Here is a 19,623-nt window from a genome sequence, read left to right as displayed (position 1 = left end):
TTCCCACCCGGCCTCCCAGAGTCCCCGGGCGGCAGGCCCTGTGCCCAGGGAGGGGGACAAGACAAGCCCTCACAGGACTCCCTGCCTCCACCGAGCCATCCATGTTTCTGGAGAAGAGGTGGCTGCTGCCTCTTTGAGTTGCAGTGGGAGGACCTCAGTTTCGTCCTCTATGAGCAGGTGGAGGAGGAACTGGATGAGTTTCTGGCCTGGAGTGTTGGCACAGGCCGGGCATAAAGTGGGCACCTGGTGGGTGGTACCTGCCACTGCCTCTGCCCCCGTAACAATTGTTCTTGTCCCCAGTTATTGCTCATTATCAGAAGCCTCTAAATGGAAAAATTCATCCACCAAACCTCCATTCCAATCCATGTGGGAGTGGAAAACTGAACTGGTGGGAGCATTCATTCATTTTCAGTAGGTGTCCCCGGACCCGCATTTGACCTCTGAACAGACCTGGGGCTGAGTTTTTTAAACTGCAGAGTGTTTGAAACATAGGCAAGAAATCGTTTTGTGAGTCTCAGCAGTATTTATAAAAGGGAAATAGAATAGAGAGTATCAGTGTGCATTGCGGGGCTTAGTAAGCGCTGTGGCAAGAACCTTTTGTCCTGGAACGGAGAGGCAGTGCCATGTGCCGTGGGTGGCAGGCCCCCGTCAGGAACACTGACCAGCCTCGAGCCCCGGGAGGCCCATCGGTCCCAGCAGTGCTTGCTGCTTTCTCCCAGGTGTGGCGAATGCAAGACCGTCTTCCACCAGAGCTGTCAGGCCGTGATGAAGAAGGGCTGCCCCCGCTGTGCCCGCCGGCTCAAGTACCAGCAACAGAGCACTCTCGCCTAACCCCATTTCCTGCCCCCACCCGGGACCCGGGGCTCAGCCATCCCACCTGGGTTGGCCATCAGCCTGGGTCACACTTTCAAGGTGTCACAGATGTCTCCCTTGTCAGGAAGACTCAGATGTGACCAGAGCATGAGCCTATGAGAGGGAGCTTTGGGAGCTCTTGATGACACCTCCTGCCCGCCACCCATCTGGAGGCCAGGACACCAGCAAATGCCCCTGTCCGAGGATGTGGGAGGAGAGGGGGCTTTGCACTAATTGGCCTGGATCGCCTCACTGACGCACCATCTCCATTAGGGCTGTTCAAACACTGTGGAAATAAGACTTGGGAAGCATTTTCAATTCCACATTCCTGATTAAAAGGCCTAGTTTTTTTAAGGTGGGTTTTTTCCCTTCATATTTCAACAGAAAATATTTTTTTATTCTTGACGCTCCACAAGTCACCCAAGAAATCCAGCCACTCTCACCCTGAGCAAATGTGCAGGAAGCGCTCAGGCCAGGCCTGTAGGCGGGTGGCGGCTGGGTGGACAGGCCCCCTAGGACAGAGCCTGCCAGCTGGCGGGCGCCTTTCCTTCCCCCTTACCGAGCGCTCGCTGCCGACAGCTCCTGTACAACGTGCCAAACCCCCGGGGGGCCAGGCAGGCTCAGTCCTGAGGACCATGTGTTTCCTCTGCCTCTCCTCTCTGCTCCCCACCCCCTCCTCACCCGAAAAGCCCTTCACGTCCTCCGTGTCAGAGCCCCTGGCTCTCCTATGGCCTGGGATCTTGGTCCCGCAGGAGGAGGGGAATGACGCGGAGCCAGCACTGTCAGCACTTTGAGCCTTCCCTGGTCCAGGGAGGGTCGTCATCTAGCCCACCCTCAGCCCCCACCCTCCTCACTCCTACCACCGACAAGCAGCCAGACGGGCAGGAACGCATCCCCGCCTGACTGACCCCCGCCAGGACAACCCTCAGAACTCTCGTCCTTCCACGAAGAGCGTCATCCCTGCTGCTGAGATGTGCAGGGACACGCGGGAGAAGCCACGCTCGTGGAAGGATGCTCAGCCCCAGTTTACAAAGCCGTGAGGGTTCACAAAGCTTTGCTGGACTGGCCCGGGAGGGGCGCTGCCGAGAGACTGGAAATTTCACTGGAGCACGACTGCCTCTTGAAGGGGTCTTGGGGTGGAGCCTGGAATTGTTTTCAAAGTGATATTTAGACCCTTGGGGTTGGGGGGGTGAAATCTGGGCATGATTTCTCTGTTGCCTCCCCCCGACCTCTCCTGGATCCTCAGCCCTGGGGTCTTCTGGCCATCCTCTCTGCACTCAGCTTGGATTGGGGGCCTCAGGTGGAGATCCGCCTTCACTGTCAAGATGCGAACCTACTCCCGCCTCCCCCTTGGGCTGATCTGGTCGCTGAGTCACCTGCCCAGCCCTGTGGCGCTGGATGAATTGTGCAGTAGAATCGAGGAGGTGGTAGGCGGGTGGGGGAGGGCGCTGTCACACAGCTGCTCTGTCCCCATCACGGAGGATGGCGCACACCTGTGCCCAGCGCACCAAAGCAAGTGGATCCTTACCCCCATCCGCACCCCCCATAGCCAGCATTAATGCTCCACCACAGACACAGCCTGATCAGAGCCGTAATTGGTCCAGATCGCTGAGTGGGCCTGGGGTGGGCAGTGCCGCCTGAGCCCAGCCCTGTTTCCTCGGGCCTGTGAGTATATTCTGTATTCCAGAAGGTCCCTAGGAGGCAGCAGGAGTGAGGCCCTGGAGGAGCTCACTTCGGTCTGGCGGGGCCTGGCACGCCCCACTCCCCGCCCTCCCCGAGATCAGTAGCGTTAGAGCTGACCCTCCCCCATACCAAAAAGCTGCTGATGCTTTCAGATGAGTTGACTTTTAACACCCTCACCTCCAATGGGAAGCTGATGTGAACCTCGGTAGTGCGCACACTATTTTTAAAATTTCATTTTATGCAATAAACTTTCTAGTGAGGGGCCCCGGCCCTGAGAAGTGCTTTGCAATGCACCGAAGGACCTGCTGTGTGAGTTTTGAATGATTTTGCAGTAAAGACCTGATCTTTCTAACCTGTGGTCTGGTTTCTGAATCTTTTTTTTTTAAATATGTAATTCGGTTATTTTATTTATTTGTTTATTTATTTAGGCCGTGCCACCTGGCATGCAGGATCTTAGTTCCCCAGCCCAGGGATCGAACCCAGGTCCCCTGCAGTGGAAGCGCAGAGTATTAACCACTGGACCACCAGGGAAGTCCCTGGTTTCTGAATCTTAATGCTGCCACTGATTGGGGGAGACCACAGGCCCTCAGTTACCATCTGATAGCCGCCCCTGCTCTCTTGTCAGTCAAACCGTAGGCAACGGAGGGCAGGAGGAGGGTGGTTATTGGTAAACATTTGCAAGCAGGGGGCTTGTGTGCCAGGAGTGGGTATGGAGAAGAGGGGAAGTAATTCTTCAGTCTACCCCCGACCCTTCCCTCTCCCCGGAGTCAGCCCCCTCCCCCACCGTGGGATAGGATTTCAGGGCCTTTGGGGAGCTTTACTTACATACACTCATATAACTAATGAAGCTAATGCCTGAAATCCCACCGTGATGGCTTCTTTCCTGTTCCTTAAATGTCAAAGCACAGACTCCTGACACTGGAACATGTGAAACCATTTTCCACAGGGTTATCCAAGGCAAGAGAAGAGGCTCAGGAAGGAAAGGTTTGTGAGCAGGGCCCGATTCAGGGCTCATGGTTTTAGGGCTCAATGTGGCCTTTACTTGGCTGCCAACTTTCCTCTGAAGTTCCAGAAGAAGTCCCAGGGGTGGGGGTGGGGGGCGCCTGCAGTGGGAAGCCCGCCACTGCCCACTGTAAAGACAGAAGAAAGAAACAGACTAATTCCCAGGGAAATCAGGTTGCAGGAAAATGGGACTGAAAGATTCAGGTCTGCAGTTTCCTGTCCTTGAAGATGCCTCTCAGCCTTCGAGGGACCACTCACTCTCCGCCCATTGCATGAGCCCCAGCTTCCGTCAAGGGCAGGTAGTGGTGGGCTCCGAGGAAACCCGAGGGACCTGGTGCGAGGGCTAGAGGAGGCGGGCCCAGAGGAGGGCCAGGAGCACATGACCTGTGTGCTACCTTTGGACTCAATCCTCCATCCTTAGCAAGGTGTTTCTGAGAACACTTGTGTCTCCCTTCCCCCTCCTGCCTAAAGGAGGATGGTGGGGGGGGGTTGGAGACCTCAATTCAACCCCAAAGAGGAGGACAGCTCACCTCATAATAAAATTAGTGGTAATAACTAATCTAATGTGTGTTCTTAGAACGTGATCATAACAATACATTTGCTTAGTGCATCTCATTTAATCTTCACGACAGTCCTATGAAGTAGGTGTTATAATCCCCAGTTTATAGGAAAGAAAACTGAGATGCAGAGATAAGGTGAGCATCTTGAGTTCAAGCCCCAGGAGCCTGCTCTGAGCTTATCCTACAGACAGATTGGAGGAGGCCCTCCTCCCCCACAAGGATCAAGGCAGGGCAGTGGGGGAAAGGGGTGGGGTAGAGCAGTGGAGGGAAATCTGGCCAGCAGTTGGTGAGAAGGCCTCCTCCCCTCTCATCCCACCATCCTGGTTCTGCTGTCTCCACCTCCGGGAGACCGCCAGGTGTGGCCCAGGATCCCGGGAGGTGCAGGGGAAGGGGTGGCGCCTCTGCTCCTCGGGCGCTGGCCCGTCCCAGAGGGGACAGGAAGCCAGGACACCGGGGATTGTCTCTCGGAGCCGCAACCCCAGTCCGGGAGGAAGTTCTGCCGGGTGCTCTCCGCCGGTGCCTCCCTCGCTATATTGTTGAACAGGAAACAGGGCAGCGTGGGAGCAGGGCGGTGGAGGAGGGAGCGCCGGACGCCGAGCCCCCGCGCGGCTGCCAGGACAAGTGGAGGCGAGGCCAGCGGTCGGACACCCCGAGGTGCCAGGGTAGGGCCGGACTGGGCGGGGGTGCTGATCTGGGGCGGGGAAGGGGACCGCAGGTGGCGGGTCCTCACCCGGGAGCATCGCAAGCCAGCCCCTTCGCACTGCGCTGGAGCCTGAGCTGCGCGGGCTCGGAAGGAGGGCCGCGCGGGACGGATCTTCCCCTCCCCCGAGAGGAGGTGGGAGGCGAAGGGTTGCCCTCCGTCCCGGGGCAGGAGGGGCGCAGGCCCAGGCCCCCAGCTTCGACCCAGGCGTTGGCGCCGCTGTGGCTCTTGTCTGTCTCCCGGGCAGTGGACGCAGTGCACCTCCTGGTGATCGCGCTCCAGGGATCCTCCCAGCTCCCCCATCCCTTCCGTTCTCTTCGCTCCCCCAGGGTCGGGGAAGGAGCCGAGGGTTGGGTCCCTCCCCACCCAGCCAGTGACCCTGCGTTCCGGGGAGCGTCCCTGCGGTGGGAACCCCGCTCCAAGTTTTGCCAGGCCCGGCCGAGTTGCGTTCGGAAAGAGCCCGGGGAGGACGTAAATGGGACGGGAGCGGGTAGTGCCTGCAATCCGCACAGTTCAGGATGCAAATGGCCTTGCTCGGATTGGGAACGCCCCGGCAAGACTGCAAGCCCTGGTCGAACAGTCCCTAAGCAGCGCGCCCGCGGGACGCAGAGGCTCGCGGACAACGAATCTCGCGCGTAGGGGTGGGGCGGCGCAGGGGCGGGACCCTACCCTCCCTTGGATCCGCTCGCGACCCTCCAGCGCCCCTTCGGTCGCAGCCCTCCCTGCCCCTGCCCCTCCCTCTGGCCGTCTCCTGCCCCGGGCCCCGCCCCCAAAGTCCCCACCGGCCCAGGCAGACTTCTTTAGGCTCCTCCTCGCCCCTCCCAGACACAGCCGCTTTGGGAACTGAAGGCAGCCCTCTCCTTCTTTGCTCTCCTTGCCAGCTCCTCCTTCCCGAGGTCTCTCCAGCCTAGCTCTTTGAAGCCCCGCCCAAGGAGATGGCAGGGGCCTAACCTGCATACATCCGCCGGCTCCGCCCAGCCAGCCCATGGGCTCCTTGAGGTCAGCCCTGCCGACGTGAGTGAGCGCGGGGGTCCAGGGGAAGGTGGTGAGAAGGGGTGTCCCCCCCTAGGGTTTGGTGGCTTAGCTCCCGTCAGCTCAAGGACCCCGCCTCCAGGGCCCAGTGTGCTTAGTGACTCAGTTTACACCCCTTCCCCATCGGGGAAAGCTTGAGAAGGAGGAGGAGCGCTAGACCAGACCAGACCTTGTGCCTTGGATCCCTCAGCTTCAGCAAGAGGCCGAGCTCCAGCTGCTGGTCCCAGGTCACCTTTGTGGGTCAGTAGGCGTGGTCGATGTAAAGGCTTGGAGGGACCAGCCACACAGGCAGGCTTACAACTGGGCTCTGACTCCCTCCCCCAACATACCAAGGGCCAGACTGAGCTGGCGTGGAGGGGGTCGTGTTGTGGTGATCACTCCAGGAGAGCTTTGGAGGTCCCTGGTTACACCGCACGGGTAGTCACTGTCCCAAAGTGCATTCCCTTGGGGCCATTCTCATGGGGCAAAGTAGCGATCACAGGGCAGGGGGGCAGGCCGCAAGGCCGAGCCTCTCTCGGGAGGTCGAGATGGGAGCCAGAAAGCAGGGGGCGGTGCCGGTCGGTCTGGGCTGGCCGGGCTCCGGGTTCACGTCTGTGGCAAAGCCGCCGGGGAAGGAAAGAGCAACCGAGAGAACCGGTTCCCCCGGCCTTGGCAGTCGCGGCCCCTTACGCCAAGGCCCTTGGACTAAGCGGGGCAGGGACACTCCCAGACTAGAGAAAAGCGGGGGCCGCTCCTGGAGCCCGCGCCCCAACCCTGTTCCCGCGGGCCTTGGGCGCACACGCCTGGGGAGCGGGGTGCCAAGGACGCGATTCCCTGAGGGCTGGAAGCGTCGGGGAGGGGTGGGACGAGGGTAATGGAATGGTCTATTCTTCCCACTTCACAGACGCGGAAACTGAGGCCCAGTCAACTTTTAGGCAAACGTGGGGTCGACTTTATCGCGGGCAATCACCCCCATCTCTTTGAGCCAAAGCTTCCCTGGCTGTAAAGCTGGACCAGTATTACCCACAATCTCCCCACCAAGGGATAGAATTTTACAATCAACCAAGAGAATGAAAGGGCTGTCTTAATTCCATCACTGAGTGTAAGAATGAGAACCTTAGAGATTATTTTATCCAAGTCACCCGTTTTAGAGATAGGAAAACTGAGGCCTGAACGTACACAAACGATTGTAGCTTCGGTACTCGAACCCAAGTTTTCCATCTCCCTAGTGCGGTGCGCTTCCCGGCTCGGCGGCCCTGACCTCCGCGCCCCTCCTCCTCGTTGCCCACAGGGACACGCCGCGGCCACGATGGCGGCGGACGTCGAGGGGGACGTGTACGTGCTGGTGGAGCATCCCTTCGAGTACACGGGCAAGGACGGGCGCCGCGTTGCCATCCAGCCCAACGAACGCTACCGCCTGCTGCGCCGCAGCACGGAGCACTGGTGGCACGTGCGCAGCGAGCCCGGCGGTCGCCCCTTCTACCTGCCGGCGCAGTACGTGCGCGAGCTGCCTGCCCTCGGCCACCCTGCCCCCGCCCCGCAGCCGCCCGCGCGCCTTCCGGGTCCCGCAGACCCCGAACCGCTCTCCTATGACTACCGCTTCGTGAGAGCGTCGGCGCCCGCCGGTCCCGACGGCGCGCCCGCCGAGCCCCGGGGCCGCGCGGGCTCCATGTGCGGCCTAGCTCGGCGCGGCGCAGCAACCCAGCGCCGAAGCCTGGCGCCCTGCCTGCCCGCCTGCCTGTACACGAGGCCCATGGCACCTGTGCGGCCCGCGCAGTCTTTGGACGACCTGGCCCGCACCGCCGCGCCCCCTGCCGGTCTCCTCGGGAGCGGGGGCAGCCTCAAGGCCTGCAGCGTGGCGGGCTCTTGGTTGTGCCCGCGGCCTCCGGCGGGCAGCAACTCCGAAAACGTCTACGAGGCCATCCAGGACGTGCGCGGCCAGCCGCTGGAGCAGCACCCGGAGCAGGTACGCCATGGGGAGCCGGGAGCGGGCAGATGGGCGGGAGTTACGCGCGCGGCGCTAGGAGACCCGCTCAGTCTTGCATCGGGCTCCACGGAGCAGCAGTGTCCGCCGGCTTTGGACCGCTCACACCGAGCCTAACTTTACTCAACTACGAAACGAGAGGGGTACAGGCTTACTAACGATCTCTTAGCTGCAATTCCCAAATGTCAAAGCTCCCTGGAGCCCAAAGGGTTTTTGTAACTCAGCTGATGGCAAACTTTGACTTGAACCATGTGCGGCCGTGGACGGCCTTAATTTATCCCATTTAGTGTGAATATTCAAGTTTTGCTGCAGAAGTGCAAATAAACCCGATTACAGGCTGCTGCCCAAGCCTTGCAGGGAGAGTTATGTCGCCTGTGGCAGGTGTGTGCGCCAGTTATCCTTCTAAAATCCGAACCATTCCGAAACGTATCCAGAATGAAATAGGGGGTTGTGGACCTGCCGCCGCCGGCTCTACCTGCCTCGCCTTTCTCACATGAGCTTGGGCGTCAGAGGAGATAATGGATGTGAAAGTCAGGGGTCTGCTTCCTTTTTTGACTGGTTCCAACATTTTAGTTCCTTTTTTTTTTTTTTTTTTTGTAATTTCGATGGTTTTGTTTCAGAAAGAAGTCCAGTTATCGCGAGGATGTTCTTTTTGCCTCAGAATTCGGTTATGTAAATTTGGGAAATTTAAAATTTTTATTTAAATATCATTTAAAATAAGAGCACCTTTTTAAAACTCTTACATCCTCAGAATACTTCGGCGGCCTGGACTTCTTCAAGTTTAGGGACTTTTCAGGGAGAGGTGGGGGCGTGGAGGGCACAGGCCCCCTCTGACATGTGCCACATCTGACAGCTGTGTAATTATGGGCAATCCACTTCCTCTCTCAGTGTCTCAGTTCGTGTTTAGATCAAGGGGGTAGGGGATGGATGACCCCTGAAGCTTGTGAGTCTCTGATTTCCTTCTTTGGACCCAATATGATTACAATAAATATTGATGCCTGCCACGTTCAGGGACTGAGTCTGGGAAGAAAGAGGCACCGTCCCCATCTGTGGGTTCCTGGGTCTTCCCTCCGCCCGGTCTCGTTATGGTGCAGTGTTCAGGATTTGAGGCAGAGACTCGAATTTGACTCTGCTGGGTCACCTGCCAGCTCCTGACAAGCCGCTTCATTCCCCCGGCCACGATGCCCTCTTGTGTACATGCAGAACAATACCAAAGGATTCGAGGCGTTGAGAGCCTTAAACGAGGTGAAGCGTGGAAGTGCTTGGCACGTAGTAGGCGGTCAGCCAAGACTGGCTGAGGTTCCACTGGGTGTCTTTTCCTCCGGGTGCACGCCACCTTTGCTAAGGTTTCTGCAAGGACCAACCCGCCCCCTGGTGGCCAGAGCGGAGAACAGCATGCGGTGGGTGGGGAAGGAGATCGGGACCCAGACCCGGAGCTGGGAGAGTTGCGGGGGCGGAGCAGGGATGGGGCGAGTCCTTCAGCCAAGCGCTTCTGCTAACCCACCAGACAGCTCCTCTGGAATACATGGCTGGATGCCAGCACCCCTTCCCCGGCGCCCCTCCGTTTACTGAGCAGGCTCTCGGCGGCACACTCTGGGGCCTTTCCACATTCTCTGTCCTTGTGATGGTGGGAATGTCTGTCTGGCCCTTGGAGGTGCACTCCTCGATCCTTGAGGTGGGGGACTGGCCTTTCTCTCTGAACCCCAGCACCTGGCATAGGGCCTGGCCCAGAGCCTTGCCGAATGTGTTGAAGAGGGACGAAGAGAGCCAGCCCCCTTACCATGAGCCGGGGCTCTGCAGGTCTGCCCAAGGGGCTCCACCCATGAGCCCAGGACCAAGATGGGAGAAAGAGGGAGAGGAGACACCACCACCCCACCCCACTCCCCGCATCCTGGTACCTCCCGAGAAGAGAAATCACCCCAGGAGCCAGGGTCACTGCCCCTTCTTTCTCTAGCTGTGGCAGCTGCAGTGGCGTATTAGGAGTATGTGGGCACAGGTGATGATGGGGGTAGCGCTTGTACAGGGAGGAACTGGGGTGTCTCCCAGACACCTGGGTTTTGGCAGAGAGGCTCTGCCCATTCCCACTTCTGGCCCTAATTCACTGTGTGACCCCAACAAGTCACTTAGCATCTCTGGTCCTTTTTCCTCCCCTGTGTAATGGGTATAATACCACACTCCCTGTGACTGTGCTTTATTCGAGTGTCAGCTGTGGGCTTCCCTTGACACCCCATCCCTAACAAACTCCAGGGGTGGGCAGGTGGTTCCCTCCTGGGAAGGAAATCCCGCCCTGCTCTCAGTTGTTCAAGATAGCATTTAGAGAAGCAGTTTCCTGAAAGGTGAGCCTGCCTGTTTTCTCCTTGGAGGATGCAGGAGAAGCGGGTCCTACCTTTCCCCTCCATTCACTTCACGTGAATTGACTGAACACCTGCCAAGCACCAGGTGAGCCTTTGGATCTAAAGGTGACTGAGGCACAGCTCCAGCTCTGAGGGGTTCACTGTCTGGGATGGGAGATTTGGAGGAGGGGACTTCAGTGCCTGACACAGGCCACCTGTAATGGAGCTACACTCGGGGTGCATGGGCAGAGGTGGAGGTGCGGGAAGATGCGGCACCTTTGGGGCCTTACAGCTGGGGCTCAGGAATGGGGGCTTGGGGTCGGGAGTGGATGGTGTCTTGCCGAGCCGGGGCTCATGGGCTCTCGCCAGGAATTTGGACTTTATCCTGCAGCTGTTGGAAGGCTTTCAGCAGAGAAGCGAGGGGGATTGAGGAAAAACCCCTGTGGCTGGGTCTTGGAGAATGACGAGGACCTTCATGGTCTCCCAGGCACGCAGTGATAATGGGAGATTTGGGAGGTAGACTTGGCGGGACCTGGTGGCTGATGGGTCGGGGGGGTGGGGTGGGTGGGAAATCAGGAGGAGCTCCAGTCTCCCAGTCTGCACTCTGGGGCAGACGGTGGTGCTGTTCACAGCTGGGATAACTGGGGAGGAAGGGGTGGGGGAAAGACGCGGTGCCCACTTTGGCCCTGCCTGGTCCAGTAGGCAGTCGGATAGCTGGGGCTGCCGTCCAGGAGGAGACCTTCAGCCTGTGATGGAGGAGCCATGGGTGTGGAGAGAATGTGGGGAATGTTGGGGATAGGAGCACCTGAACAGCCCTGGGGCTATTGCATTTGGGTGACTGACAGAGGGAGGAGAGAGGATCATAAGGGGAAAGAACAGTCAGGGAACAAAGAGGAAAAGCAGGAGGGTGCTGACCCAGAAGCTGAGGGGAAATGTCCAGAGAAAAGAGAAGTTAGATGAAGGCCGTCGAACATTTATCGGTAGTGGCCACCAGAAGGTCAGCGGTCACCTTATCAGAAGCTGGTCAAGGGGTCAAGGGGCTGCTGAAGGCAGAGAGCAAAGGGCCAGAGAAATGAAGGTGAGGACACAGATAGCATGTGGACAACTCTCAAAAGCTTAGCGGGGAGGGCGACCCGTGCGGTCAGATGCGGGTGCAGATCTAGGGTGGAGACTCCCCCGAATCTCAGTGAAGGGGCAGGAAGAGGGGGAGGCTGAGGATGGTGAGGAGGTCGTTGAAGGGATGAGATCCCGGGAGAAAGGAGTGAGGGAGGGACCCAGAGCAGAGGGGAAGGGACCTACTTCCTCTGAGGAGGAGCAAGGATGTGTGCATGGAGGTGACATGGGGTCATTGACAGGGTAGGAACAGTGTCCACTTGATGGGCCATTGGACAGGGGGAGATGGTGGCGAGGAGGGCAGGACAATTGGCAGAGGCAGGCACTGTCCCCGCCACAAGAGAGGAGCCTGTACCACGTGGGGCATTTCATAGCCTCGTCATTAACCACTCACTTGGCTGGGGAAGCACACAGTGAGCATCTAGCGTGTGCTGGCCACCGGGACACAAAGCATGGTAAGACATGACGGTCCCTGTCCCAAAGGGGCTAACGGTCCTGTGGGCTCTCAAACACTCATCCTCCCAGCAGCCTGGGAGGCAGGCATGGGTACTCCCCCACGTTTGTCCCGAGTGCAAACAGAGGTTCAAAGAGCTTTAGTGACTGGCCAAAGGTCACATGGCCAGGAGGTGGCTGCTTCCAGATCAGTTGCAGGCCTCCAGACCCCAAACCCCACCCTTACCAGGCTCAGTCTCAGCCAGGTGGCTTTCAGGCTTGGCCACTCTGTTCTCAGCAAGGACAGTACAAGCCCAAGGCAAACAAGGGTTCACTTTTGGGTATTTTTTGGTGGCACCGCGCGGCTCGCGGGATCTTAGTTCCCTGACCAGGGATTGAACCCGGGCCCCGGCAGTGGAAGTGCCGAGTCCTAACCCCTGGACCGCCAGGGGATTCCCAAGTGTTCACTTTTCTGTGTGCTCCGTATGTGCCCAGCCGTGGGCATGGGGGCACGGAGGAGGCAGGGATTCCAAACACTCCCCTTGAGAATGAGATGCCCCAGAAGGGGGCAGAAGCACACCCTTCTGAGGCAGGCGGGAGGTGAGCTGGAGGACTGTATCCCCGCCAGCCATGCACACCCGCTGGGAGGCGCCCTGAGGGCCCAAGGAAGCCCGGTGAGGAAGGGGCCTCTGAGGCTCCTCCCCGGTGGCTGCTGCGGGGTCACCCCCGGGCGATGGGCCGTCCTGACTCTGGGATTTCAGGATGCGGTCACCATCGCTGCCCCAAGATGACTCAGAGGTGGGAAGGCCCAGGCCGGCCACCTGGACTGGAGCCCGCCCCTGCTGCCGGGGCATTGGCCGCAGGGAGGAAGGCACTACAGCCCGGCCTCTGCAGCTGCTTGTGCAAACAGCCCAGGAGGCACCGCAGGTTGCACAGCGGGTTCTGGACTGGAAGGAACCCCAGGGCCCTCGTTGCTCCCTCCTCCTCTGCCAGGAACCGTGAGTGACCTTTCGCCTCCCAAGGAGTTGGGACCCTGGGGGGAGGAGGGACGTGCCACAGCGGTTTTCCCACGCTCTCCCCGACTCCCCTCCCGGCCTTTCCCTGTACCCTAGAACCCACCCGGTGACCCCTGCTGCCAGGTGCCCCACTCTCCTCTCTGGATCCCAGCCCTGGCATGCACTCCCTGGGACAGACTCCAGGGGCAGCCCCAGGCAGCTGTGATGGAGATAAGGGAACTGGCCTTGGGCTGACCCACCTGGATCCCCCTTTGGGACCAGCCAGGGGGCCTTCTAAAACGGGGGGCTGGTAAGAACAGGGGAGCCGAGGCCAAGCGAAGGACCTAATGAGTCCCCTTGTCCATACGCCCTCCTTCCAACACCTCAGCCCACCCCCACCCAGTAAGGGCAGCTGCCCTGGGGTGGCCCAGCTGCTTTCTTGACACCTGGCCTGAACTCACCCTCCCCATGACTCACCTGCAGCCCCAGGCTGGCCCGGGAGCCCCACTGCCCAGCCTATGACCTGGTTTGTGAAAGAGCAGGTTCTTGGGGAGCTCCCTCCCATCCTCACCCCACATTCCTGCCCACTGAGAGCCCCCCCTGCCCACTGCCCCCAAGGCAGAAAGGAGCAACCTCCCACCCTGCAGACTGTTGTCACTGGGTGATTCCCCCACTCCCCCAGCCTGGGCCTCATTTCATCCGGTTCCCTTCAGCCCCCAGGCCTCCTGAGACAACCCTGCGGCAAGCCCACCTGCCTCCACACTTCCTTCCTGGGCTCCGGCAGCTGGCCTCACTCTGTATCTATTTTCTCTGCCCTTCCTGGAGCTGTGGGTCCAACAGTGGGAGGGGTCGGGCAGTTGGTACTGAATGCCAGCCCCGATGGCCAGTCAGTGCCAGGTCCTGGGCACGGGAGAGCCCATGATCATGACCGGAGGTAGCTGATGATCAGAACATGGTCAAGGTTCCACGGTAGAGTGTTGGGGAGATTTGGAGCTGGATCTAAGTGGATCAGCGAGGGGATAGTTGATGTTGGTTGGTGTTGAGGGAAATGGAGCTCCCAGCGCTGGGTCCCACGAAGGGGTGCTTGCTAAAATTCGGAGACTGTTTCCAAATTGAGGAAGGATTGTGGTGTTGAGGGGATTTCCAGAGCTACTGCCTAGGCAAGGTGAGGCCTGCAGGACCCTTTGTCCAGCCCAGGCTCTGGGCTCCATGGTGCCGCCCTGCATCCTCTCCTTGCCCTGCCTGCAGGTCCACCGTGAGCATGAAGGTGAGTGGGCCAGGACTCCATGTCTAGGCTTCATGTCTGTGCCGGAGGCTGGGCCCACTTGGGCCCGAGAGAGGAAGCCCAGAAGAGGCCTGCCTCCAGACCCTGCCAGCCATCTTCACTCCTCATTATACACTGGAGTGCTCCTCGCCTTGTCTGAACTTGTAAATTACTGTTTCCCTATAAACATAGTTTAACCCCATTGCAAATATTTGGATAAAGGGGCGGAGGGGGAACTTCAATCTAATGTTTTGGGGTTTGGGTCTCTCTCCATGCATTCTGCTTTCCTAGGCTTACAGGTTGGGGAGTTTTACAGGTATCCCAGCATGCTGACAATTATGCTGTACTTTTTCACTTCCACGTTCCTTGATTCAGTAAATGGCAGGTGATGTTACCAGGCTCTGGGAGACAATGAAAAATCAGAGGTGGTCCCTGCCCTCAGGTAGCTTACTGTCCAGGGGGAGAGATTGACAAGTAAATGACAGTTACAGTATTCTGTGACGAATGCCACTGCATGGTGCTGTGGGGGGCACGTACGAGAAGCCCCCCTCCTGGGATCTCTCAGGCGAAAGGGAAATCTACAATCCTCCTGTCCAGGGAGGGGATGTCAGAGGTGAATCCTAACGGTTTCTACAGTTCAGCCTCCTGCAAAACCTTCTGGACCTGGTGCTTTTGCAGTGACAGATTTTTTTTTTCTTCTTCTCATCAATGGTAATTAGTCTTTTCGAGTTTTCCATGGGTTCTCTAGTTAATTTTGGCCTTTTCATATTTTACCAGGAAAGTATTCCTTTTTAAGTTTTCAAAGATTTTCATGGACCTACAAAAACTGTATACATTTTCTGTTTAAGGGAGGTAAGGGTCCATATGTATCAAATCCAGTTTATTGATTATGTTATTCAGATGCATTTCCTTTGTATGCTTCTCTTTTTGTCTTTTGTTCTGATTCTGATAGAGGTTTATTAAATCTCCCACTCAAATTCTCTCTGTAAATTTATTCTTGTACTTTTTAAAAAAAATTTATTTATTTTTGGCTGTGTTGGGTCTTTGTTGCTGCGCGTGGGCTTTCTCTAGTTGCGGTGAGAGGGGGCTACTCTTCACTGCGGTGCTCAGGTTTCTCATTGTGGTGGCTTCTCTTGTTGCGGAGCACGGGCTCTAGGCACGCGGGCTCAGTAGTTGTGGCGCACGGGCTGAGTTGCTCCGCAGCACGTGGGATCTTCCCGACCAGGGCTCGAACCCGTGTCCCCTGCATTGGCAGGCGGATTCATAACCACTTCACCACCAGGGAAGCCCTTTTCTTGTACTTTTAATAGTTGTTGCTTTTTCTGTTTAACTATAATGCTATTGGGAGCATACAGCTTTTGACCGTCCTGTCATCACAAATCGTGCCTTTGGATCATTCTGCCATGTCCCTTTTTATCCTGCTTAGTGCTTAAACCTGAAATTCCACCTTTCTGTTATTAATATGGCCACGCTTCCTTTTTATTTCATTTTATTTTATTTTTTGCACTTGCTGGTCTCTCAGTATCCTTTTATTTTCAACCATTATCATTTTTTTTAAAGTATATTTCTTGTACATATCATATCACTGTTTTTTTAAAACCCAAGCTGTCTCTTAATGGGATAATTCAATCTGTTCACATTTCATTTAACAATTGATACACTGTCCTTGATTTTATCACTAATGGTTTATTTTATGTTATTTTATTTTGTTATTTATTTATTTATTTGGCTGCGCCAGGTCTTAGTTGCGGCACGCGGGGATCTTCGTTGCCGCGTGGTGTCTTTAGTTGCTGTGGCATGCAGGATCTAGTTCCCTGACCGGGGATCAAACCCGGACCCCCTGCATTGGGAGCGTGGAGTCTTAACCACTGGACCATCAGGGAAGTCCCACTAATGGTTTATTTTACATTTATTGGTTTACCTTGTGGTTTTCTTTTCCCGTTCAGTCAGGTTGCTCTTGATTCCCTTTTTCTCTCCCTGTTAATCTGTTGTCCTGCTGCACTTTGCTCGTCATTAGTGGCTCCTGCTTTTCCCTGGGGTTCCTAATCCAGTGTGTTGTAGAGGCTGTGTGTGATGAGGACTCTTTTTCTCAGCAACCCATCTGGAGCTCTCAGAGCACTGTCAGTCTGTAGACTTGGGTCTTTTTCCAGCTTAGGGAAATCTTTTTGTTACGTGATTATTGTTTCTTTTACTTTTTCTTTCCTTTGCATGTTAGCTCTCCTGGCTGGATCCCACCAGTTTCTTATCTTTTCCCTCTGTACTTCCATCTCTATGTGCTTTTGCTCTGAGGTTTGAGGTATTTTTCTGCTTGGTCTCCCAGGCCACACATTTGAATCTCAAGAGTGACTCTCTTCTCCTTCAATTAGTAGTACAACAATATATTTTAAGTTCTAAAATAGTCCTTTTTTTCCTTCTTTTGTGCCTTACTTGAATCTCCTTAAGAGTTTTTATTTTTTGTTCATGTTGTAATTATATTTTCCAGCCCTCTATCTTTCGAATAGCCTCAAGGTGTTTTTTGTTTTTGTTTTCTTAAACCAGGTAGTATACTTACATGGCTTAAAAAAAATCAAAGCAATATTAAAAAGTATATAGCAGGGCTTCCCTGGTGGCGCAGTGGTTGAGAGTCCGCCTGCCGATGCAGGGGACGCAGGTTCGTGCCCCGGTCCGGGAAGATCCCACATGCCGCGGAGCGGCTGGGCCCGTGAGCCATGGCCGCTGAGCCTGCGCGTCCGGAGCCTGTGCTCCGCAACGGGAGAGGCCACAGCAGTGAGAGGCCCGCGTACCGCAAAAAAAAAAAAAGAAAAGTATATAGCAATAATTCTCACACCGTTGCTTCCATGCCCTGTTCTCCATTGGCTCAAAAGTCACCACTTTTATTAATTCTTTCTATTCTTCCAGAGTTTCTTTATACAAACACAAACTGGTATCAATATATATTTGATTGTTTTCTGTCTCTCTTACACAAAGATTGTATGCAGGACACAGGGTCCTACATCTTGTTATTTTTTGCCCTTTTGATTTAACAGTGTATCTTGGAGATTGTACACAGAAAGTATCCTTCCTTATAGCTACATAGTTTCCCATTGTAGGGATGTATCATAATTCATTTAACCAGTCCACTGTTGATGGACACTTGGATTGTGTCCTATCTTTTGCTATTACAAACAACACTATAATAAATAATCTTTTACACCTGCATAGGTAAATCGAGGATAAATCCCAGAAGTACAGTTGCTGGGTTGAAAGGTAAACAGTAGGTATTTGTTAGATGTTACCAAATTGCTGTGGGTGGGGCTTATACCAATTTGCTCTCCCACCAGTGCAAATGAGCACGACTATTTCTCCACAGCCTTGCCGACTGAGTGTCATCAAAATTTTGGTTTCTGCCAATCTGACAGGAAAATGTATTATCTTAAGGTAGCTTGAATTTGCATGCCTCTTTCCAGTGAGAATGGGCATCTTTTTACATATCTGAAGACTGTTTGCTTCTCTTTCTCTGTGAATGGCCTGTTCCTATCCTTTGCCCATTTATCTGTTGAATTATTGGTCTTTTTCTTTGTTGATTTCCAGGAGGTCTTTCTGTAGGGAAAATCACCCTTTGTCTATTACATGAGTTGTAATCCCTTGTCAAAGTTTGTCTTTTGACTTTGCTAACGATAATTTTTGGCCACACAAGTTTTCTTAAAATACATTTATGTAGTCAAATGTATAACTCACTTATTTTATGGCGTTTATATTTAGAGTCTTTGTTACTAAGGCTTCCCCCCCTCCATTTGGCTGCACTACGCGGCATGTGGGATCTTAGTTCCCCAACAGGGATCGAACCCGCACCCCCTGCATTGGGAGTGCAGTCTTAACCACTGGACCTCCAGGGAAATCCTACAAAGGCTTTTTTTTAAAGAGAATTTTGCTTATATTTTCCTCTCTGAGTATTGTTGTTATGGCTTCACTTTTTTTTTTTTTTCTTTTTTTGCGGTACGCGGGCCTCTCACTGTTGTGGCCTCTCCCGTTGCGGAGCACAGGCACCGGACGCGCAGGCTCAGCGGCCATGGCTCACGGGCCCAGCCGCTCCGCGGCATGTGGGATCTTCCCGGACCGGGGCACGAACCCGCGTCCCCTGCATCGGCAGGCAGACCCTCAACCACTGCGCCACCAGGGAAGCCCTGTGGCTTCACTTTTAACATCTGAATCTTTGATCCTTTCGGGGTATGCCTGAGTGGACAGAGTGAGATGTCGACTCACCTTTAATTACCTTTTCTTTCCAGATGGTCATCCAGTTGTCCCATCCCCCTTTACTGACAAGTTCTTCTTCCTGCCATGATTTGTGATGGCGTCTTTAGCGTGTCCTGCGTCCCAGTCGTACTGGGGTCTGATAGCAGTGGCCAGTTTGGTGGCTCTGTTTGTTCCACCTCTCTCCAGCCCCTGGGCCATCAGAGGAGTGGAGTTTATTATGAGTCTTTGCTCATCAGGGCTGGGGGCGAGCTTGGTGGGGGGTCCCTAGAGCAGCGGTGGTCTCTGCCAGTGTGAATTCTCCCTGCGTCCTCGGCAGGCCCAGCCTTAAGGACAGAGGGTGTTTAGCCCACCTGCTTGGCTCCCCATCAGCTCCTGGGGGCAAGGGGTCTGGACAAGGCTCCCCCTGCCTTCACCCTAGGTGAAGTCTCGTGGCAGGGGCAGTCTACACCAGGGTCTCCCGGGTCCCAGCCTCTGTCTCAGGACCTCTCACCTGTGCCAGCCAGGTCCTGCCCACTCACCTGCACCAGCTCCCACTTGGTTTGGGCAGTAGAGGGTAGCAGCTGGGAGAAGAAGAGAAGCAGAGCATGTTTAAGCTGCTATATTTCAGAATCCCTGGCCCCAGAACTGTATCTTAAAGGGAGAGAAATTCCTTTGTCTATGACAGATTGGGAATAGGGGAGAGCTGGAAGGGCCGGTCTGTTTGCAGATAAGAAATAATGAATACCTTCTGAAGTAGTAACACTGAGGATGAAGAATAGGAAAAAAAAAAAAGTTTGAGGGTTTTTTTCTTTCTATTTTGAAATTTTTCAAACATGCAAAAAAGAAAAAAGAATACTGAAGTGAATATAATTATACTTATCAGCTAGATTCAACAGTTACTGTTTTCCATGTTCTATCTTTTTTGCCAAGAATAAAATTATAAAAGTTACAAATGCCAGAGTTCATTATATTTCACCCTTGAAAGCTTCAGCATGCACCTCTTAAAAATGATCAAAAATGATCTTTTTCTCTATCACCATGATACCATTATTATATCTAACAAAATTAACATTAATGCTTTAATATCCTCTAAGATCCAAGCCATAGTCAAATTTCCCCCCTTATCCTAAGACAAGTCTCTCACAGCCAGTTCAAACCAGGATCCAATCCTATGCATTCACTGCATTTGGTTGTCTCTTAAATCTCCCTTGAACCCCCTTCCTTTCCTTCTGCCCTGACGCGGACTTGTTAAAGATACCAGACCAGTTGTCCTGTAGAATGTCTGTTTTAGATCTGAATGTTGGCTTCCTTGTGGTGATGTTCCCATGCTCCTCTAACCCTGGTGTTACCTGGGGACTGGTAATTCTGAAAGGTTTCCACAGGCTGGATCGCCAGGGCTCCGAGGCAGGTGATACAAGGAATCAAGGATGATTCTAGGTTTCTGCTTGAGCAACAGAGGTGATGCTGAGATGGGGAGGAGAA

At 55.0% G+C, this 19,623-nt stretch overlaps 2 protein-coding genes across 10 annotated transcripts in view; both read left to right on the top strand.

The window, feature by feature from the left end:
• PLEKHM1 (pleckstrin homology and RUN domain containing M1) overlaps positions 1-2,892 on the top strand; it is a 50,940-nt gene extending 48,048 nt beyond the window's left edge. For both annotated transcript variants that reach the window (XM_032617851.1, XM_032617850.1), the window contains exon 13: positions 720-2,892. In XM_032617851.1, coding sequence (XP_032473742.1) covers positions 720-831 — 112 coding nt within the window. In that variant the 3' untranslated portion in view covers positions 832-2,892. The remainder of the gene's footprint in view (positions 1-719) is intronic.
• A 1,672-nt stretch (positions 2,893-4,564) lies between these two features.
• The window catches only part of ARHGAP27 (Rho GTPase activating protein 27), a 32,694-nt gene continuing 17,635 nt past the window's right edge, over positions 4,565-19,623 (top strand). The window contains exons 1-3 of one of the 8 annotated variants that reach the window (XR_004347689.1): positions 4,565-4,759; positions 5,679-5,811; positions 7,100-7,774. Coding sequence is in view for 6 of the 8 variants with exons in the window: in XM_032617856.1 (XP_032473747.1) it covers positions 7,118-7,774 (657 nt within the window). In the remaining 2 variants the exon portion in view is untranslated. Of the gene's footprint in view, positions 4,760-5,678; positions 5,812-7,037; positions 7,775-12,542; positions 12,669-13,668; positions 13,933-19,623 lie in introns of those variants that run through there. The other 7 variants (XM_032617856.1, XM_032617855.1, XM_032617854.1 and 4 more) reach the window with 7 other exon arrangements.

Source organism: Phocoena sinus, chromosome 20, assembly GCF_008692025.1.
Source record: "Phocoena sinus isolate mPhoSin1 chromosome 20, mPhoSin1.pri, whole genome shotgun sequence".
NCBI classification, from domain to species: domain Eukaryota; kingdom Metazoa; phylum Chordata; class Mammalia; order Artiodactyla; family Phocoenidae; genus Phocoena; species Phocoena sinus.
Note: the sequence above shows the minus strand (reverse complement) of the source record. Positions and strands in the feature narration are given on the sequence as shown.